Source organism: Hippichthys cyanospilos, chromosome 21, assembly GCF_059441005.1.
Source record: "Hippichthys cyanospilos isolate Australia breed blue-spotted pipefish chromosome 21, RoL_Hcya_1.0, whole genome shotgun sequence".
Classification (NCBI taxonomy): domain Eukaryota; kingdom Metazoa; phylum Chordata; class Actinopteri; order Syngnathiformes; family Syngnathidae; genus Hippichthys; species Hippichthys cyanospilos.
This window is the reverse complement of record NC_142389.1, coordinates 3,381,728-3,398,342: the sequence shown is the minus strand read 5'-3', so window position 1 is coordinate 3,398,342 and position 16,615 is coordinate 3,381,728. Positions and strand designations below refer to the sequence as shown.

The 16,615-nt window shown below is 38.5% G+C and overlaps 1 protein-coding gene across 6 annotated transcripts in view; it reads left to right on the top strand.

Moving 5' to 3' along the window:
• The window catches only part of epb41a (erythrocyte membrane protein band 4.1a), a 27,394-nt gene extending 10,779 nt beyond the window's left edge, over nt 1-16,615 (top strand). The window contains exons 13-22 of one of the 6 annotated variants that reach the window (XM_088404195.1): nt 887-961; nt 1,459-1,506; nt 1,897-1,959; nt 2,082-2,129; nt 3,114-3,284; nt 10,426-10,554; nt 11,337-11,438; nt 11,905-11,985; nt 12,257-12,376; nt 14,224-16,615. In XM_088404195.1, the coding sequence (XP_088260321.1) occupies nt 887-961; nt 1,459-1,506; nt 1,897-1,959; nt 2,082-2,129; nt 3,114-3,284; nt 10,426-10,554; nt 11,337-11,438; nt 11,905-11,985; nt 12,257-12,355 (816 nt within the window). In that variant the 3' untranslated portion in view covers nt 12,356-12,376; nt 14,224-16,615. The remainder of the gene's footprint in view (nt 1-886; nt 962-1,458; nt 1,507-1,896; nt 1,960-2,081; nt 2,130-3,113; nt 3,285-10,425; nt 10,555-11,336; nt 11,439-11,904; nt 11,986-12,256; nt 12,377-14,223) is intronic. The other 5 variants (XM_088404196.1, XM_088404197.1, XM_088404199.1 and 2 more) reach the window with 5 other exon arrangements.

Here is a 16,615-nt window from a genome sequence, read left to right as displayed (position 1 = left end):
CAAATCGCACGAGACTAGATGTTTTACGACATTGAGTCCACAAGACCAAAATATCCTGAAAGTAATGGGAGAATCCTGTATTACTCCTGAGCATATATTGAGACTGGATATTAATGAATGATTATTATATTTATGTATTAAAAACGATTTAATATACTTAAATATAGATATTTTTTCTCTCAGATGCCCAAATAACATTTCCACTTAATGACCAACATTTTTCATTTTTTTGATAATCAGCATTTTATTTTGTTTAATATATGCTGAGATTTTAGATAACTCGCTCCATGCATTTTGATCGAGACAAAAGTGACGTTGCAACTACAGAACACATGTTTGTTTCTGATTGGTTTCTTTAAAAGTGATCAGTATGAATGGAAGCTGCCAAGCTGTCAGCATTAAAAAGTGCAGAGTCATTTTTACTCAAGATAACCTTTGGAAAATGATCCTACTCTTCTCCCCAGCCAATATAGAGCGCTCGAGTGATGCTAGCTAGCGGCTAATTTATGCTAGAGGTACTGACAACAGCGCAATAAAATCTCCACTTAATTAAATCATTTGCCAACACCTTGAATTGGTGAATTATTGTGATTTTGACTCTCCTTCAGGTTACACGATATCAAGTCAGTTGATATAAAGTCAATAAAAATCTTCTAATCTCGAAGGATCTTGTCGCACGAGATCCCGTCCCATCTCCAACATCAAATATGCTCAGGTGTCACGTACGCTCCATCGTTGTAGCCTTTGGAGAAAACAGCGTCAAAACATACAGTATGTTTATTATCTGCTTTGAATTCAAATAATGGCTACAAATGTTTTGGTGATGAGTTTGCAAGTTGTGCATAGAATCATACCTAATGCGTGTGAGCTGTGTCTGTACTACCAGACATCGGCCAGGAGAGAACGGAGACGTTCTCCCTCCGTGACCAACGCCAATGGGGAACGTGAAAAAAAGACCCAGGTTTGTACACAAATTAAAGGGGAAGTCAAATCCAAACACTAATTTATTCACTGTCAATAACTTCAAATTGAGTGAATCAACTTACTCATTGGTTTAAAATGGAACTTTGACACCTATAGGCATCAAAATCCGCTGGTTTTATTCATCTCAACTGCGGCCATTTTTAGTGACCAATCATGGCTCACCTGTTTTCCCAGATTGGTCACGTGACAGTCAAGCTGAGTTGTGATTGGTTGTTGTCCTTTTCAGTCGACACCAAGCTGCAAAACGATTAGTTAAAACGATTTTCTGCTGTTATTCAAATAATATACGATCTACATAACATTCCTACATTTATTGGTGACTGTTGTGATTAATTAAATGACAATTTCAGAATCTTTTTTAGCTTAAACGTTAAATCACTTGAAAGACTTGGACTCGCTCATTTATGCGTTTCGATTTTACAAATGATTTCAAAAGCATAACTTTTTTTCATTCCCCCTCTGACTGGAGAGCAGCACTCTCCTCAGGACAAAACAAAGACGGAGATGGTGCGAGCGAGGAAGGTTAGCATGCATCTGCTAACTCGCTGTGTTCATGCTTGTATCAGTTTGACTTTTGGTTTTCTTTGTTTTCACAAAGTTGCAGTTTTCTGTTTTATATTACGTCCATGCCTTATTTTGAATATTTTTTTTCTGGCTGCAGTTCTTTAACCCATTCAATGACATCCACACGTTACGCACAACTCGAGTCTGTGCATGGGCATTTACAATACGTTTTGTTCTGAATGCAGCCGCATGACATTCCTGCAACCTTTTTATTTTTCACGGATCATGATTTTTGCCCTGGCTGGCGCTTCTCGTTGGATTCCATGTCCAATTATGGCAATACATCACGTTGGGAATGATTGCTAAACGATTATCAACCAGATGTTCTGTGTTCCCCATTTTCTGCAGAAACGGGCTAAGAAACTTGAGGGTGAAACTATTTATATCAGACATAGCAATTTAATGTTGGAGGTTTGTATGGTCTTCACTTCTGTTTTCAATGTCGTTCATGTTTCTCTGCCTGCTTCATATTTCCGTAGACTTTTTTTTTGTTTTACTCTTCTGTTTCTCTTTTTTCGTTGTATTGTTTTTAGCTTAACCCTAAAGGCTTGGCATGCACTATTTTCCTCTCTGACTCTGATGCAAGTAACTTCATTTCTCTTTTGACATTGTCATAATCATCAATGCTTTTCATCAAATGTCGTTGGGTATGACTGGGTGGAGTAGTTCCTTATATTACCTTAGTTTTATAAATGTTAAACTGGCCCTGCGGCTCCTTTGTAAACATAAGTTAATGAGGATTACAGTTAGATTTGTACTTCAGTCTTCCTTAAGGGAACTTTATGATTAAATATGTTCTGCTCCCCAGTCATACAGTGTAAATCTCTGTGTATAACAATGTTCTTCTTCTCATTGGGAATTCACATTACTTCCAAATCATAGTTGCCATCTCGTCTTTTTGTTTCTCCATTGCCTCTTTTTAACACTCGCATCCTGTTCGGCTGTGTCAATGTATTTCTACTATGAACATTGTGTGTCATTCTACGTCTACTATGAACATTGTTAGTAAGTTCAGTTGTGAGTTTATGCCGTTTAATTGTATAAATTGTCATATTTTGGCGGGTGAGTGTGCATTTATGCTTGGCAGAACTTGTTTGCTGTAATGAAGCATAGATCACTCAAATGTTTCCTGCTATTTTACATTGTCTGTTAATAGCGAAAGCCATCAAGATAATCAGGTTTCCATTCAATTTGGAAGACAGGAGACTCATGATGACCTCTCTTAATTTAGTCTACCATCCATAAATCCAATGAACGTGTTGTCGGGAAAAAGTAGCCCCGCAACCCCTGGTGTATCAGGTTTCAAAAGGCCGGAAAACGCTCAATAAAATGCAAATGACAACAAAATACATGTAGAATTTACATTTTGGCTTTTGCACATATAGAATCACCTTCAAAGATGAAAAAATGCACAATTTATTCAATGGTTGTGGCCTCCATGACCATGCAATAATTTGGGCTGTGTACGCCATGTAGGATGCACATTTACTTGAATGACTATAACGTTTGTCCTGAATTTTTCTATCCCGTTTTATCTCCTCCTAACATGTTGACTCGCTTTAAAGGACGTGGATAAGACCCAGACGGAGATCATGCGTCACCACACGAGTATCAGCGAATTGAAGAGGAGTTTCATGGAGTCTGTACCAGAACCTCGGCCCAGCGAGTGGGACAAGCGTCTTTCCACCAACTCGCCTTTCCGCACAGCAAGCATCAACGGTCAGCTGCAACCAGCGGTGAGTCTGCGAGTGGATAATGCCGCCTGATGTTATTTTATTGTAATACTTATTAGTATGAAATTGTTGATGACAGAACACACACAAAAACTAATCCAAACATTTTCAAAGAGACTTAGCGTGAATTGGATAAATCACACCCAGCTGAGCTGGAAATGATCATCAACTGATTTTATTTGTGTTAAATTGTTTTGACATAACTTCCATCATGCAGTTGACATCTGCAGCTAATGTTAGGAAATTGTACTGCGTAATGTTTAAATAGCTGCAGGACTTTAGTTATTGTGTTAAATATTTGACAGCTGTAGTGAATATTTCACATTAAACATTTGGGATAAAGATAAGAAGATTGATCACAAATGACCAAACTTGTAATATTTTCAACTAAATCAGCCTTTTGAAAAAAAAAAAAAAAACTACTTTTCTGCTGCTACTGACGTTTGAAATGATTTTTCAGCGTTTAAAAATAACCTTTTTTTTTATATAACAACCTATAGGGAAATGCCATTTTAACACGGGCATTATTGGATGTGTGATATCAATTTCATCAATCTACTGTCAAAAATGTCTGCATAATTTTGTACTTCTAATATATAAAATGTTATTTACGCGTTTGCATGTTTGCATGTTAAGCGTTTGAGCGTTAGTAAAAAATCGAAGGCTGTTTGGATTTGGCACTTTTTTTCTTTACATCAACTTTCCACTTGATGGCGCTGCCGGCTTTTGTCATTCTTTTGCTTCTGCATGCAAAAGAGCAATCACAAGGGGGCTTTAGCCTTGTTCTTAAGGTTGTTTGTGTGCTGACGCGAGGACGTGTGCAGTTGTATCACACTCGCTACATACTGTACAAAGAAGCCGTGTGCTACATCTGAAAAAGAAGGTGCATTGCATTTGCCTTGTCTTTGGCCCAGGCTGCAAAAGGTCAACACAGTCAAGTCCAGCATGGCAGCTCCTAACATCTCCACACTGCTCTCAGCTGCAAAATAAATCAGTATGCTTCTAGCCAGAGGAGTTTGTGCTCGGAATGTGAAGACAAATCATTTTTGCTCTTGTTCCAAGTGGCCACACAGAAGCAGGACATGAAGGCAAAACTGATCATGATGAATGTATTCGGAAAAAGTTGGAAGGCCGGATAAGCGTTTTGAAGCGTACAAATGGTGTGTTTGAGGTCTTGGATCCCAACTTTTTTGATAGCCTTGCGTTGGCTTTGCTCTTGCAATGGCTGCTGCACAGTGCGTCACTTTGCTTCATCAAGCAATGAACCGCATGGCTGGGTTAACCCTGATGATCTTTTCGCATGTTTTGAGCCCGGTTGGAGTTCAAAGGGCAAATCGAACAATGGGGAAAAAACAACAGCGGACCGTTCGATAAGAGCTAGAAAATTCCTCCCCTCATCTGTTGTTTGTCTCATTCTCCGTCCTTACTGTCTTTCCATTGTCTTTATTGTGGTATCTCTTCTCCTCGCCCGTAAATGTTGGTTCGGATAAAAACACAGTATACATTTCACAATTTCGGTTAGAGATCTTCCTCAAAAGGTTTTATCTCAAATATTGGCCTTCAATCTCATGTTTCAATTAACTACTCAACTGGTTTGCGAAACAACAACAAAATACACAGCAGTGATACATTGAATTTCCCCTTGGGGATTATAATGTTGCATTCAATTATAAATACAAAAACATGGATCTAAAAGACACATTTGAACTCAGTTGCGAAACAAAACTCTCAGATTAAGAGTATAAAAATAAAATATGAGGAAATACAGTATACCTCATACCCAATGGTGCAGTTTCTAATCATAGACCAGTAAGGTATAAAAATGACAAACGCTAATAAAAAGTTCTGTCTTAATGGAACTTTTCTGTTCGTGCCTGAGGCTAAACCCTGATCAGTTTTATATTATCCGGAACATTGGGAATTATGATGACATACAAGATGAAAATGAGAAATCTTGGCCACTGGCCATCACTGGGTAAAAACTCCAGATAATTGTCCAGGGTTTTTATGCAATCCGCCATCTGTCCTTGTACAACATTATTAACCATATTAAAACAGTAAATAGAGTACTGTACATAAAAAAAAAAAGACTACACCACCTCCCTCCCCCACATGTGCATTTCCGCGCAGCTCTGTCACTCACAGCCGCAAGCTCGTGAAGATTTATCGCCAAATCACCGTTTTATAATATTATGCCGTAACGCCAGGCTGACCAAGATCGAGTATTAACAGGCTCAGACTGCTTCGGACTCCACGTTAAGCCCGAGCGTGGGAGTGTTATTGCAGGACGTCGGGTAGGCGCTGCTGTAAAGTGACGGTTTATTAAAAAAAGAAAAGTGCGAAGCAAAAAGTGAAGCGGGAATCGGCGAGGGAACACTGTATCGCATAAAAGTTGTCAGGACTGTTGTTTTTGTCGCAAAGTGCGGAAAATACTACAAAATGGGGACAAAAAAACTCCAGTATTCCACATCGTAACATGAAAAAAAATGTAAGACAGGGACGCTGTAACCCGGGGGTCCACTGTACTGCCATACCGCCCCTCCGATGTCTTATTTCATTTTTTCCTCTCTCCACTTCCTCCTGTGAGTTGAGCATATCCCACATGTCTGTTCATTGTTATTTGTCTTTCCTGGTCTTCCACTGCTGAGCGCAGCGAGGGAGGCAGTCACTGTTCGGACCCAAGGTAAGAGCATGTAGCTTGTCCCCGACGCCTGGGGAATCGCCGCTGTTCAGGCATGGTTTTCTGCTGGACGACGAGGACAGTGAGGTACATTGGGTAGATGAAGATGAGGAGGAGGAGGATGAAGATGAGGAAGAGCAAGCCTGTGGCCACGCCTTAGAGGTGGCCGTCAGGGTGCCGGATGAGGCCATGCACTTGGACAGCTCCGGTGAGGTCAGCCCATCCAGGCTCCACACTCACTATAGGCACTCTCGGATGTCCTTCTTCCTGTCGGGCCTGCTCGCCATGGCGCTGACCATGCTGTGGTTGGCTTTTATTTGACTCCCAAATTCACGTTAAACTGAAAACGTCAAACTTGAGAACATCCCCTCTGCAATCCAAAGGCTTCTTCATTCAATTGCTGTTTTCATCACTCTACCTCAGTCATCCTGCTGCGTCTGCAGATTTTTTTCTGCGTGTGTGCATAACCCAAGTCAAAGTTCTATTTTCATCGATGACTATGCATGGAGGTCGTTTCTCTTTGATCTGTTGGCACCTTTCTGTCGTTCTTCCTGCCAGCAAACCCGAATCAGCTTTAAAAACATCTTCCTCGTGTGGTCTGTTAAGCGTTACGTTCTTCACGCTGGATGCCTGCAGTTAGCGTAATCTATTGTCATTTTTTTTCTTAGCTCCGGCATATTTGTCGGTTACGACTGTCTTAATATGACATTTAAGTGAGTCGGCCAGCTGAATCAATTACAGTGGTTCCTCTACTTACCAAACACCTCGGAAAAATATTGTCTAGAGTAAAGAGAGAAAATTCAGGATACAAAAGGCGACATTGCTGGCGTATAATATGAGACACGAGACTGAGGTCTTCCACTTTTCATACTTATTTCATCCACGCTTTCGACCAAAAATTTACACCATAGAACTAAGAAACATAAAATTGACATTAGCAATGGCTAGCACTGTACATATTCACATAAAAACACATACTGTATGTAACATACCACTTTGGTCCATCGCCTTTGACGTTGTTAGCAGGTCGTTAGAACTTTAGCAATGACATTACACAGGAAGCACTTTGCATGACCCCAAACTAAACATAAGAACATTTACACACTCAAAATAATTAAAACAAAATAGATATTATTGCCCCTGTGCACTTGTAAATGGTTCCTGGATCATTGGAAATGTGAAATAAAAAAACGGACAAATTAAACAACCTAACAAGGTCTTCTCTCTCTCTCGCTGCACTCATCACCAACACGCCAGGACCATCTGAAGGCAAACAAGTGAACTACATTCGTATTGTCAACTGCTACAATGAACACTTGTATGATTAATTTAAAAAGTTGAGGAGCGTTTTTATCATTCTTTACCTGATATTTGATTGAACGAACTAATTCCGTAAGTAGGGGTACCACTGTACTTTAAAGCAAAACATTCTTTTTACATCACTAAGACAAATTAATTGTTAAAAAAAAACACTTTGTGATTCAAAGTAACAGTACGGTGTTTATTTACTGTATACCTACCGTTAAATAGTTCTGATGAAAATAATAATTATTGTTTTCCTGGTTTCCACTGCTGGAGATTCAGAGTTGTGTGTAAAATTCTCAGTGTCTATACAGGATTACTGTAATAAACAATGTTAGTTCAAATAACATGCATGATTCTCATTTTCACATTGGACCAAATTGAAGCAGACAATCAAGGCCATATGCTCAACCGCAATCACCGGACGTAAGGAATTTCTCAGGACCTTAACCTCGAATTCTTGTTTTTAATCTTTTATGAATAATTCAAATATTGCTTCCATTAAACCTTGAATATAGTTGCCATGTGAATGTCAAGATCAAATTCAAGACATTCTTGGACCCCTACTAATTTGTTGTGCCAAAATTGTTATAGATTTATAATTAGCATACAATAGTTACGTCTTGTCAAAGTATAGCATGTTGGCTGCATGACAGTTTAAGATACTTTGTTTGCCTTTGTGTAATACTATATATAGTATACTGTATATATTCTCCTGCACTGAAAGTGGTATTTCAACGTGAACATTTTTTTTAGTCAGCACAGTGAAGACGCATGACAGTTGGAGCAAACCGAACAGCAGAAGCTAAGGCATCAATGGCTTTTAATGTACTTGTAGGGGAATAATCACAGCTACAACTTGTTTGTTCATTGTGTTCACTGAAAGTGTCGCCAGCGGGAGGAATGAAAACAATTTTTGTTGTTAAATTGTCCAAAGCTCATTTTCACTGTCACAAGCCCGTTTCCGCCAATTATGTTGCGAGGAAGCCAATGAACATAATCGGTGGTGCAAAAATATGCAAGTTATCTGATTTAAACGCATATTAACCAGTGTATTAAATGATTAATTGCTTAGGCTGGGGTGATAAGTGGTATTAGAATATTGACTGTTGGGAACAGGTGTCAAACCTAAGGCCCGGGGGCCAGAATTGGCCCCCCACATAATTTCATGTGGCCCGCGAAATTTTGATTATGACTTGAGGTTTTTGGCTGGAATGCAAAGAAGGACAAAAAAAACATTTTTTTTTTGCTCCCAATTCCACACGATCAGTTTTTTTTCTGCCTTCTGATTTCCAAACTTTGACGATCATACTTGAAATTTATTTGACTTTACGGCAGCCTTCCGACAGAAAAAAAAAACACTGAAAATGAGCTTCTATTTTTTTCTTTCCATGGCGGAAACAGGCTTTAAAAAAAAAAAAATTATATTATATTTATATATTATATATATATTTTTAGGATTAGGATGAAATCTTGAAAATATTGACAAAAGTATTGGGCCCCTTACAAATTACACACTCACTGAAGGTTTTTGATGCCATACATTCAACGGAACTATTTATGATGTAAATATTCCTCCCGCAAAGAGCAGAATAAACCAAAATCTCTTGCCAAGCCGAGCAATCAATAAGGAATGCGACTTTGTGGCCGAGCTGAGCATTATCCCTCTTTCAGGTTGGCACAATGTAGACTGGCAGGTAATGTTCTCTTGGCATTCAACAAGCCTCAACTCATCCATCAGACTGCCAAGTAGAGAAGTGTGATTCATCACTCAAAAGGACACTAAACTGATTTGTTCCAACAGTTGCTTCCATTACACTATTGTGCCCTAATTCCACAAGCCATCTTTCACAAAATGTTTGCAGAAGACAATGAAACAGAAACAATCCAAGATAAGTGGCCCGATACTTATTCTGTACACAAAAAAAAAAAAAACATTGCTGTTTCTGCTGAACTTGGGACCAGTTCATATTTTCTTGCTGAGGGTTTCAGTTTATCAAGCGGTGAATGAATGTTGCTCCTGTTACTGTTCAACAATAAATTGAAGCCAAGCGGTTTTAGTAGCGCTGCGATATTTTTCGGAGCATTCCCGCCATCCGTTGGTCCGTCGGCGACAGATTGACCGAGTGACTACTTTTCATCATTTTTTACGGCGTCAAACCAAACTTCCACTTTCCAGCAACGTGTGGCATGCATGGTAGCCAAGAAATAATAAGCCAATATGTCTGAAAATCTGGCTGCGCTTTGTTTTTAGTATTGAAGTCACAATTTTTCAAAGGCTTTCACCGTGCCGGCCGGCCCTTGAAGCAAACGCTTGCCGTATTGACCGAGCTGACAGATGTTATTACTCACAGTCATTTAGAGGCCTCCTTATGCATGCGCTGCTTCCCTTTTGTTGCCGATCACTTTCGGGTTTTTATTGTGCTGCTGACAGTAAATAGCCCCGATTGCCCACCTCTATGTAATTGCTATTCAGGCAGAGTATCAACATTAATGCATTCAAATGATAACAAAGATTTTGGGACACAAGAAAGTCGCATGAAACTGCTCTGTCATCCTAATAAAAACAATAACCGAATGGTGACAGGTGTCAATCCAAGACTTCAAAGTAACGGAAATTGAAAGTAAGATGGCCACGTTAAATCCTTTATCTTGACTAACGCGGATAAGAAATGACCAAGCTCCTAAAATATCCGAAGAAAGAAAAGAGGAGAAAAATGCTCTGCTCTGTTGATGTCTCAAAAGAACTGTAAAAAAGCTGCTTTGGCTTGTTGGACTGTAACTTGCTTCCACTTGTGATAAATCATGCGAGAGTAAATATAATTTATTTGGATTGACAATGAAAGAATAAGAATAAATAAAAACTTATGAAACTGGATTAAATTTGATTTTTTTTTCACCCGCTTATTTTTTCTCCTTCCAGAAATTACAAATCCATACCTTATTGTTTAAGACAATAAATTGACTCATTCATTTTTTTGTTTTACAATTCTGAATGAATTGTTTTTTAATGCCGCATGACTTGCAAGACCTAACAGCTTCTTGGCCTTATTAAAAACAATTTTATATGACTGCAAATCTACGATCACCTTCAAATCAATAATGTGTCTTTTACGTAATTTTGTCCGTGAGCTCGTCTCTGACTGTTTACTTTTTTTGTAGTCTCCAGTGCTGAAGACCCAGACAATCACCATCTCAGATGTCACCAACTCTCTTCGAGGAACTGTGGCCTACAAGGACATCCCGTTAATTCACACTGAGACAAAGACCATTACATATGAGTCGGCTCAGGTAAGAAGCATCCCGATGGAAAAAAATGCATTTATTTCATCAATATATGCAGCTAAAATCCCCCAAATATAAGACGCACCCGTGTATAAGACGCAAAAGTTCTTTTTCTCATAAATACGTGAAGTTGCGCAGCATCCATGTTTCACCAGGTTTATAATTGTGTATTTATGCTAAAAGACTAAAATCAATAGAATCAAATGGAAGACATCATGGACATGATCCTCTCCATTTAAGTAATATACCTGTGTGGGAACAAGGATGGACTCGGACGTTGGTTCAGTCCGCTCACTTCTTTTATTAGAAATAATGCCATAACAACTTCAACTAACTCAAGCTGCTGTTGGCTACAACAGCTACCTGCATTATTGTCGTAATATGGCCAATATAAAAATGCATCCGTGCGTCAAAACTTGGTTTACGTGACAGAGATCAATCTTCCTCAATGGATGTTGAAAAAAAAATCTAATTTTCAAGTTAGCGTTTATAGGATCCACCCATATTTTACATCTTATGTTTAATATATTCAGATTATATTTAATATATGTAATTATTGCTGCAGTGCTATGTTGGTATGAGGTTTTATGGCATCACAAAATAATCCCGTAGAAACTCAAAAATACTTTATTGGATCTCTGCTTCTATCTCGGATACTGTACATGGCTAAAAATGGGCATTTTAAACAAAAAAGAAATACTTCTACTACTAGTTATCGTTATTTATACATGTGTTTGTTTTAAATCGATGATTTGAGGGTTAAAACTGAAACGGTATCCCTTCCGCAGCCGGTGGACAGCTTGGCGGAGCGGGACTCGGGAGTTCTGCTGAGCGCCCAGACCATCACGTCCGAGACCATCAGTACCACCACAACTACCCAGATAACGAAGGTTGTACATTTGCGTTTCATCTTTCGGTCTTGGCCGCGGACCTTATGAAACAACCGCATAGCTCTCTCTCCTTCCAAAGTACGTCACTTGACAGGGCATTAAACCAGCTGACCTGGCATTTGAAATAACGATGCTCTTTAATGGGCGCCACTGTATACTGTAGGTCGTGTCGGTGACACGGTCATAGATGATTCATCTCGCAGCCCTTTGTTGAAAAAAGCAGAATCGCGCGCTGCAAAATGTATAACTGGGACAAAAAAGATGCAATATATGTACAAATGATTTTGAAAAAACTCGATCACATTATAGATTGTTTGCTAACTAATTGATGATCAAAATAAGGTCTGAATTTGAGGGGTTCAGTCAAATGGTCCTCGCGATTGCAAAGATGTCCCCACAAAGGTGGGAAAACCTGGACGCACACACAAACGAATGTCTCGTTTCAGCCATATCGTGTCCGTTGCAGACGGTGAAAGGAGGAATCTCCGAAACCCGCATCGAGAAGAGGATCGTCATTACCGGAGATACTGAAATCGATCATGACAAGGTGAATGTTTCTTTGTTCACGTTTATCCTAAAATCAAGACTAACATTTTCGCATTAGCAATACGAGGTGATTTCCCTAAAATTTTCATGTTCAATTTCCATATTATTTGCCTTCATGGAACAATATATTCTTGCAAGCTTAATACCGTACTCCTCACTGAGCAATCGCACGCATGTCTCAAGAAAATCTGTTACGCAAGCTGTACTAATTAAAGTCATGAATCAAGTCCTCCTGAACAAACTAGCGATCGTTCTCGTGTTTATTTGTTCAGGCTTTGGCTCAGGCTATAAAAGAAGCGAAGGAACAACACCCAGATATGTCCGTCACCAAAGTGGTTGTACACCAAGAAACGGAGATTTCCCCTGAGTAAGACAAGTTCATCCATTGGAAGGTTCGTATCTCTCGTATCTGTTTTCCATGTACTTTGTGTGTATATGTGTTCCTTTGTGCGACTGCATCGTGTAAAATAACGATCACGGTATTTTGCTTGTTTGTCATTCGTCAGAGCCCCGCCCACCCTTTCTGTCATTTTTTCGAACCGGGCAAAACTGTAACTGTCGGTCCATAAGTCAAACAGTGTATTTCTGCCCTCTGCCACCACTAGAGGGCAAAATTTAACTTTTAATTCGGTCTGGGTTGGGCCCTAAATATCAATTATTACGTTCGGGTTGGGTTGGACTTCTCTCTCGTTAACTTTTTTAAAATAATTATATATTTATTAATACTAAAAATGATGTATGGATCATATACTAAGGAATACTTGTTATAAAAAATAATTTGGATAAAACAGAGGTGTTGCATGGTAATTGCTTTATTTTAGAGTGAGCCTAATCTAAAGTTCTAAAACACGAATATATACAATAGATCTAATATTGTTTATTATAATACATTTATAGTTTGTGTTTGTTAAAAGATACCTGTATCTTCCACACTATAAGGCGCACCTTCAATGAATGGCCCACTTTTTTCAGTTAAGGCGTGCCACATTATAAGGCGCATAGAATAGAAGCTACAGTGTTGGCTGGGGTCGTGTTATGCATCCACTAGATAAAGCCCCGCGAAAGGGAACGTTAACGAAACACTCATAAGTCAGTCAAACTTTAAGACGTTGGTTCGAACCACAACTTAGCTCTTCAATTAGGTGCATAGCCTCAGTGTTTACTCGGTTTATTTGATGCTGCAACTCAGTAGACAAGATTCTGTTTGTCTGCCCCCCCCCCCTCAAAAAAAAATGCACAAACTGAACTTGACTTCTAATGAATTCCATTGTGTTGCTGCAGCTACAATGCAAACATGAAAACGCATTGAGCGCATTGCTCTACAAGGGACTCTTAGATCACATTTCACTCAAGTACTTAAACGCTAAATGGACCTATAATGAGCCAATAAAAGGCAGCAACAAAGCTAGATGAGGACACTCTAATTACTATGAGCTAGCAGAATGGGCTGATGTTAATATGTGATGGTGATAAACATGAAAAAAAAAAAAAAACATTGCCCTACTTTATGCATGTCACTGTAAAATGTGAAGTGCACTCCAACATGAATGAGGTATGTTTAATAACGGCGCCCATGTGGCTTTAATTGCAGCCATGTTTACGTGATGTTCAAGGGTCCAGGCCGGGTCTGGAACTGTTTAGCTGGCTAACTATGCTGCTCTGTAAACAAGTCCTACCTCCCACTTTGTTCTTTTGTGGCCATGTTGTACGGGAGTTTCCTACTTCGAGAAGGTCAACGCCATCAGCGTCTGATAGACACTTTGGTCTAGAAAATGTGACATTTTAAAATCTATCGTATTTTTTTAATTAACGTCCTGTATATGTATCACAGATTCTAAACATATTTTCTGTGCGCTTACTACAATATTTGAATTATCACCGCATCCGATTGGAGATTATTTTCCGAGCGGTGACAAGGTCACGGGAGGGTCATGTGCTAACATTTAATCTCGTTCTGTTTTAGTCATGATTTTATTTTTGTCTATGTTTACTGTAAAATTCAAACAGACGAGGTTGCAAGACCGCCAAGCAGTAAGGCATGTTACAAGCAAAAAAATAGTGATTTATTTTAACATACGTGCTTGGACACCTCATTCAATGCCAGGGACGTATTTTCACGTTTTTTTAAGAGTCCAGCCATTCAATCCCAGAGGCTTTACTTTACCAGATTCAAACTTTTTATGTTCTGCTTTCCATCGATTCTCTCGTTTTTGGCAATTCTCTCGTTTTTGTCCCTCAGATTCCAACATCACCTCCCACGTCACATCCTTTTTACCTCAGAGCTCCGCCCAACAGCACTGCCTTCGACTTTATCCGTCAGCGCACATCAGAAGGACTATCTTCCTCACGGAACTATGAACTTTAACCTCCGTGAGCGTGAAGCTGTGTTCCAAGGGTAACCAGAAAGTCCTCAGAAAATTCCCAAGAATCCTCCCAATTCCCTCCTCCTGTTCTACTTACTGCCAAAACATCGACCAATGGACAATTAAAAAAAAAAAAAAAAAAAAAATGTAAGAAAAGAAAACAGTGAAATGAAACCTCTCCAATTTGGAGATTTTAAAATTTTCAAAGGGGCATTTGGTCTTTTAATCTTTGAGATTACTGAATTTTATTTTTGTATAGCTTTTCTTACACTCTGAATTGGTTATCAATAATGTGGAGCAATGCAGTCAAGAATTTTATAACAATGTAATCGAAAACAGGGAATGTGAGTGATTCTCTTGGGATTGTACACATCAAAACTTCCCTTCCCATTTGTTTGAATTTCTTGTACAGTATAATATTCATATATACATAAATATATTTGTCCCTTCCCTTTTAATGTGAAGAAATATTTTTTCAGTGTGAAAAAAAACATTCTGTCTTACATAATTTAACCACTTGTTAATTTATTGTTTTGTACTTGTGGTGTTTGTGCAGGAGACATTTATTTACATTTATTTAACTTCCCCTTTGTCTTGTTTTGTGAGTCCTTTAAGCACATGTAATGTAGCTTCTTTATTTCCTCTTAACAGTATTATTCCTGAGATTTTTTTTTTTATTTCTTTGGGGACTTAGGGTTTACTATTTGAGTGTTTCTCTTTGAAGTCCTAAAGGGAATTTGACCATCACCCACAAATATGGTTTTCACCCGATTAAAGCATTACAAGCGGTTTACGATGGCGCCGACATACAAAGTTCAAGGTTAGAAATAGTGCTAAGGATATGTTGCCACTCACTCGAGACATTCCAATTCATGTACAAATTTGGATTACGGTACCTATGTAAGAGTAGACGTGCGCAATACTGATAATTAGAAACACAGCGGAAACTTCAGAGTCAAATGTAATCCATTACATGACACTGGTATGATTCTCGTCAAATACATTTTTTCTAGAGGGTAGCTGACGCCCTTGACAAGTGCTTAGCTAATAATAAGCCAATTGGACATTGGATGGCATACTTACCACACATATTACATACCTGTAATTCTAGTAAGGATTAGAATTCATACTTCCTACGCTCTGATCGTTAGTTAGGTAAAGAAAGTTTGGGAGAATATCCCAAGTAAGATGATCGGCAAATCAAGCATTGAAACTTCAAATCATTTTCATCATTGCGTCTGGACGCATGTGTAGATGCGGTATACAATGTAGAAACATTTGATCTGAGAGGTTCCGCTGTGCACACAACCATTTTTTTTGTTTTGTCTGAGTTATTAATAGTATTAATAAAATGTGCCACATCTTATACAAAGACATGAACGTTTACATACAATCTGAATGTGCATCACTCGCATTGCATTTTCCATGATTTTTGATGTCGTAATTCAAGATTTAAACAAATCTCCAATAACTTTAAAAAAAAAAAAAACTTACTCAACTGTATTTGCACAGTATAAGGCTTAAAGCTAACATTTGAAATCATTTAAATCTGGTTCAAAGGCGGTTATCCGTAAAATATTCTACTGGAGCCGAATTACCTCAGAACAGATACTCTGTCGTTCTTTTTATGTACATGTGTAACTACATCTACAAATGAGTCCCAGCTATTTTTTGAATCGTAAGAACTGGTATTTTTTTAAATAACGTCCCATGTGATGTGATTTGCATTGCAGGTCAGGATCGATATATTTACAGTAGATTGTTAGGAACAAATGAGATAGTTAGAGCCCGCTTAGTGAAAAACGACGAGGCAAAACATGATCGAATGCTGGATTCCTTTACTAAACCACAAAAATATATTTTCCGGGCCATCCTTTTGTAAAATCTTTGGCGGTCTCAAATTGTAATTCAATAAATGTCTTATATGGTTTTTCATGTTACTGTGAACACATTTTGACATTACAAACAAGTACAATTCATGTTAAGAAATCCTTTGACAACCTCCCTTTGATACGCCACTTGCCAACATATTTACAGTTAGTATGACTAATGTTATTGTTTTTTTTTGCTACGATGATACCATATTCTGTACAGTTGTTTAAACGGTAGTTGATCGTTCAGTGTGCTGTTGTTTCTATTGTGGCTCTCCCTTCTCTTGTTGGAAATAAGAAGCAATTTCTGTTCTTCGTTCATTGTAAACCCGCACCATCACAAGGAAGACTTGTAGTAGAAGAGCACCATGCACTGAATAAATTGTATTTTACCCTG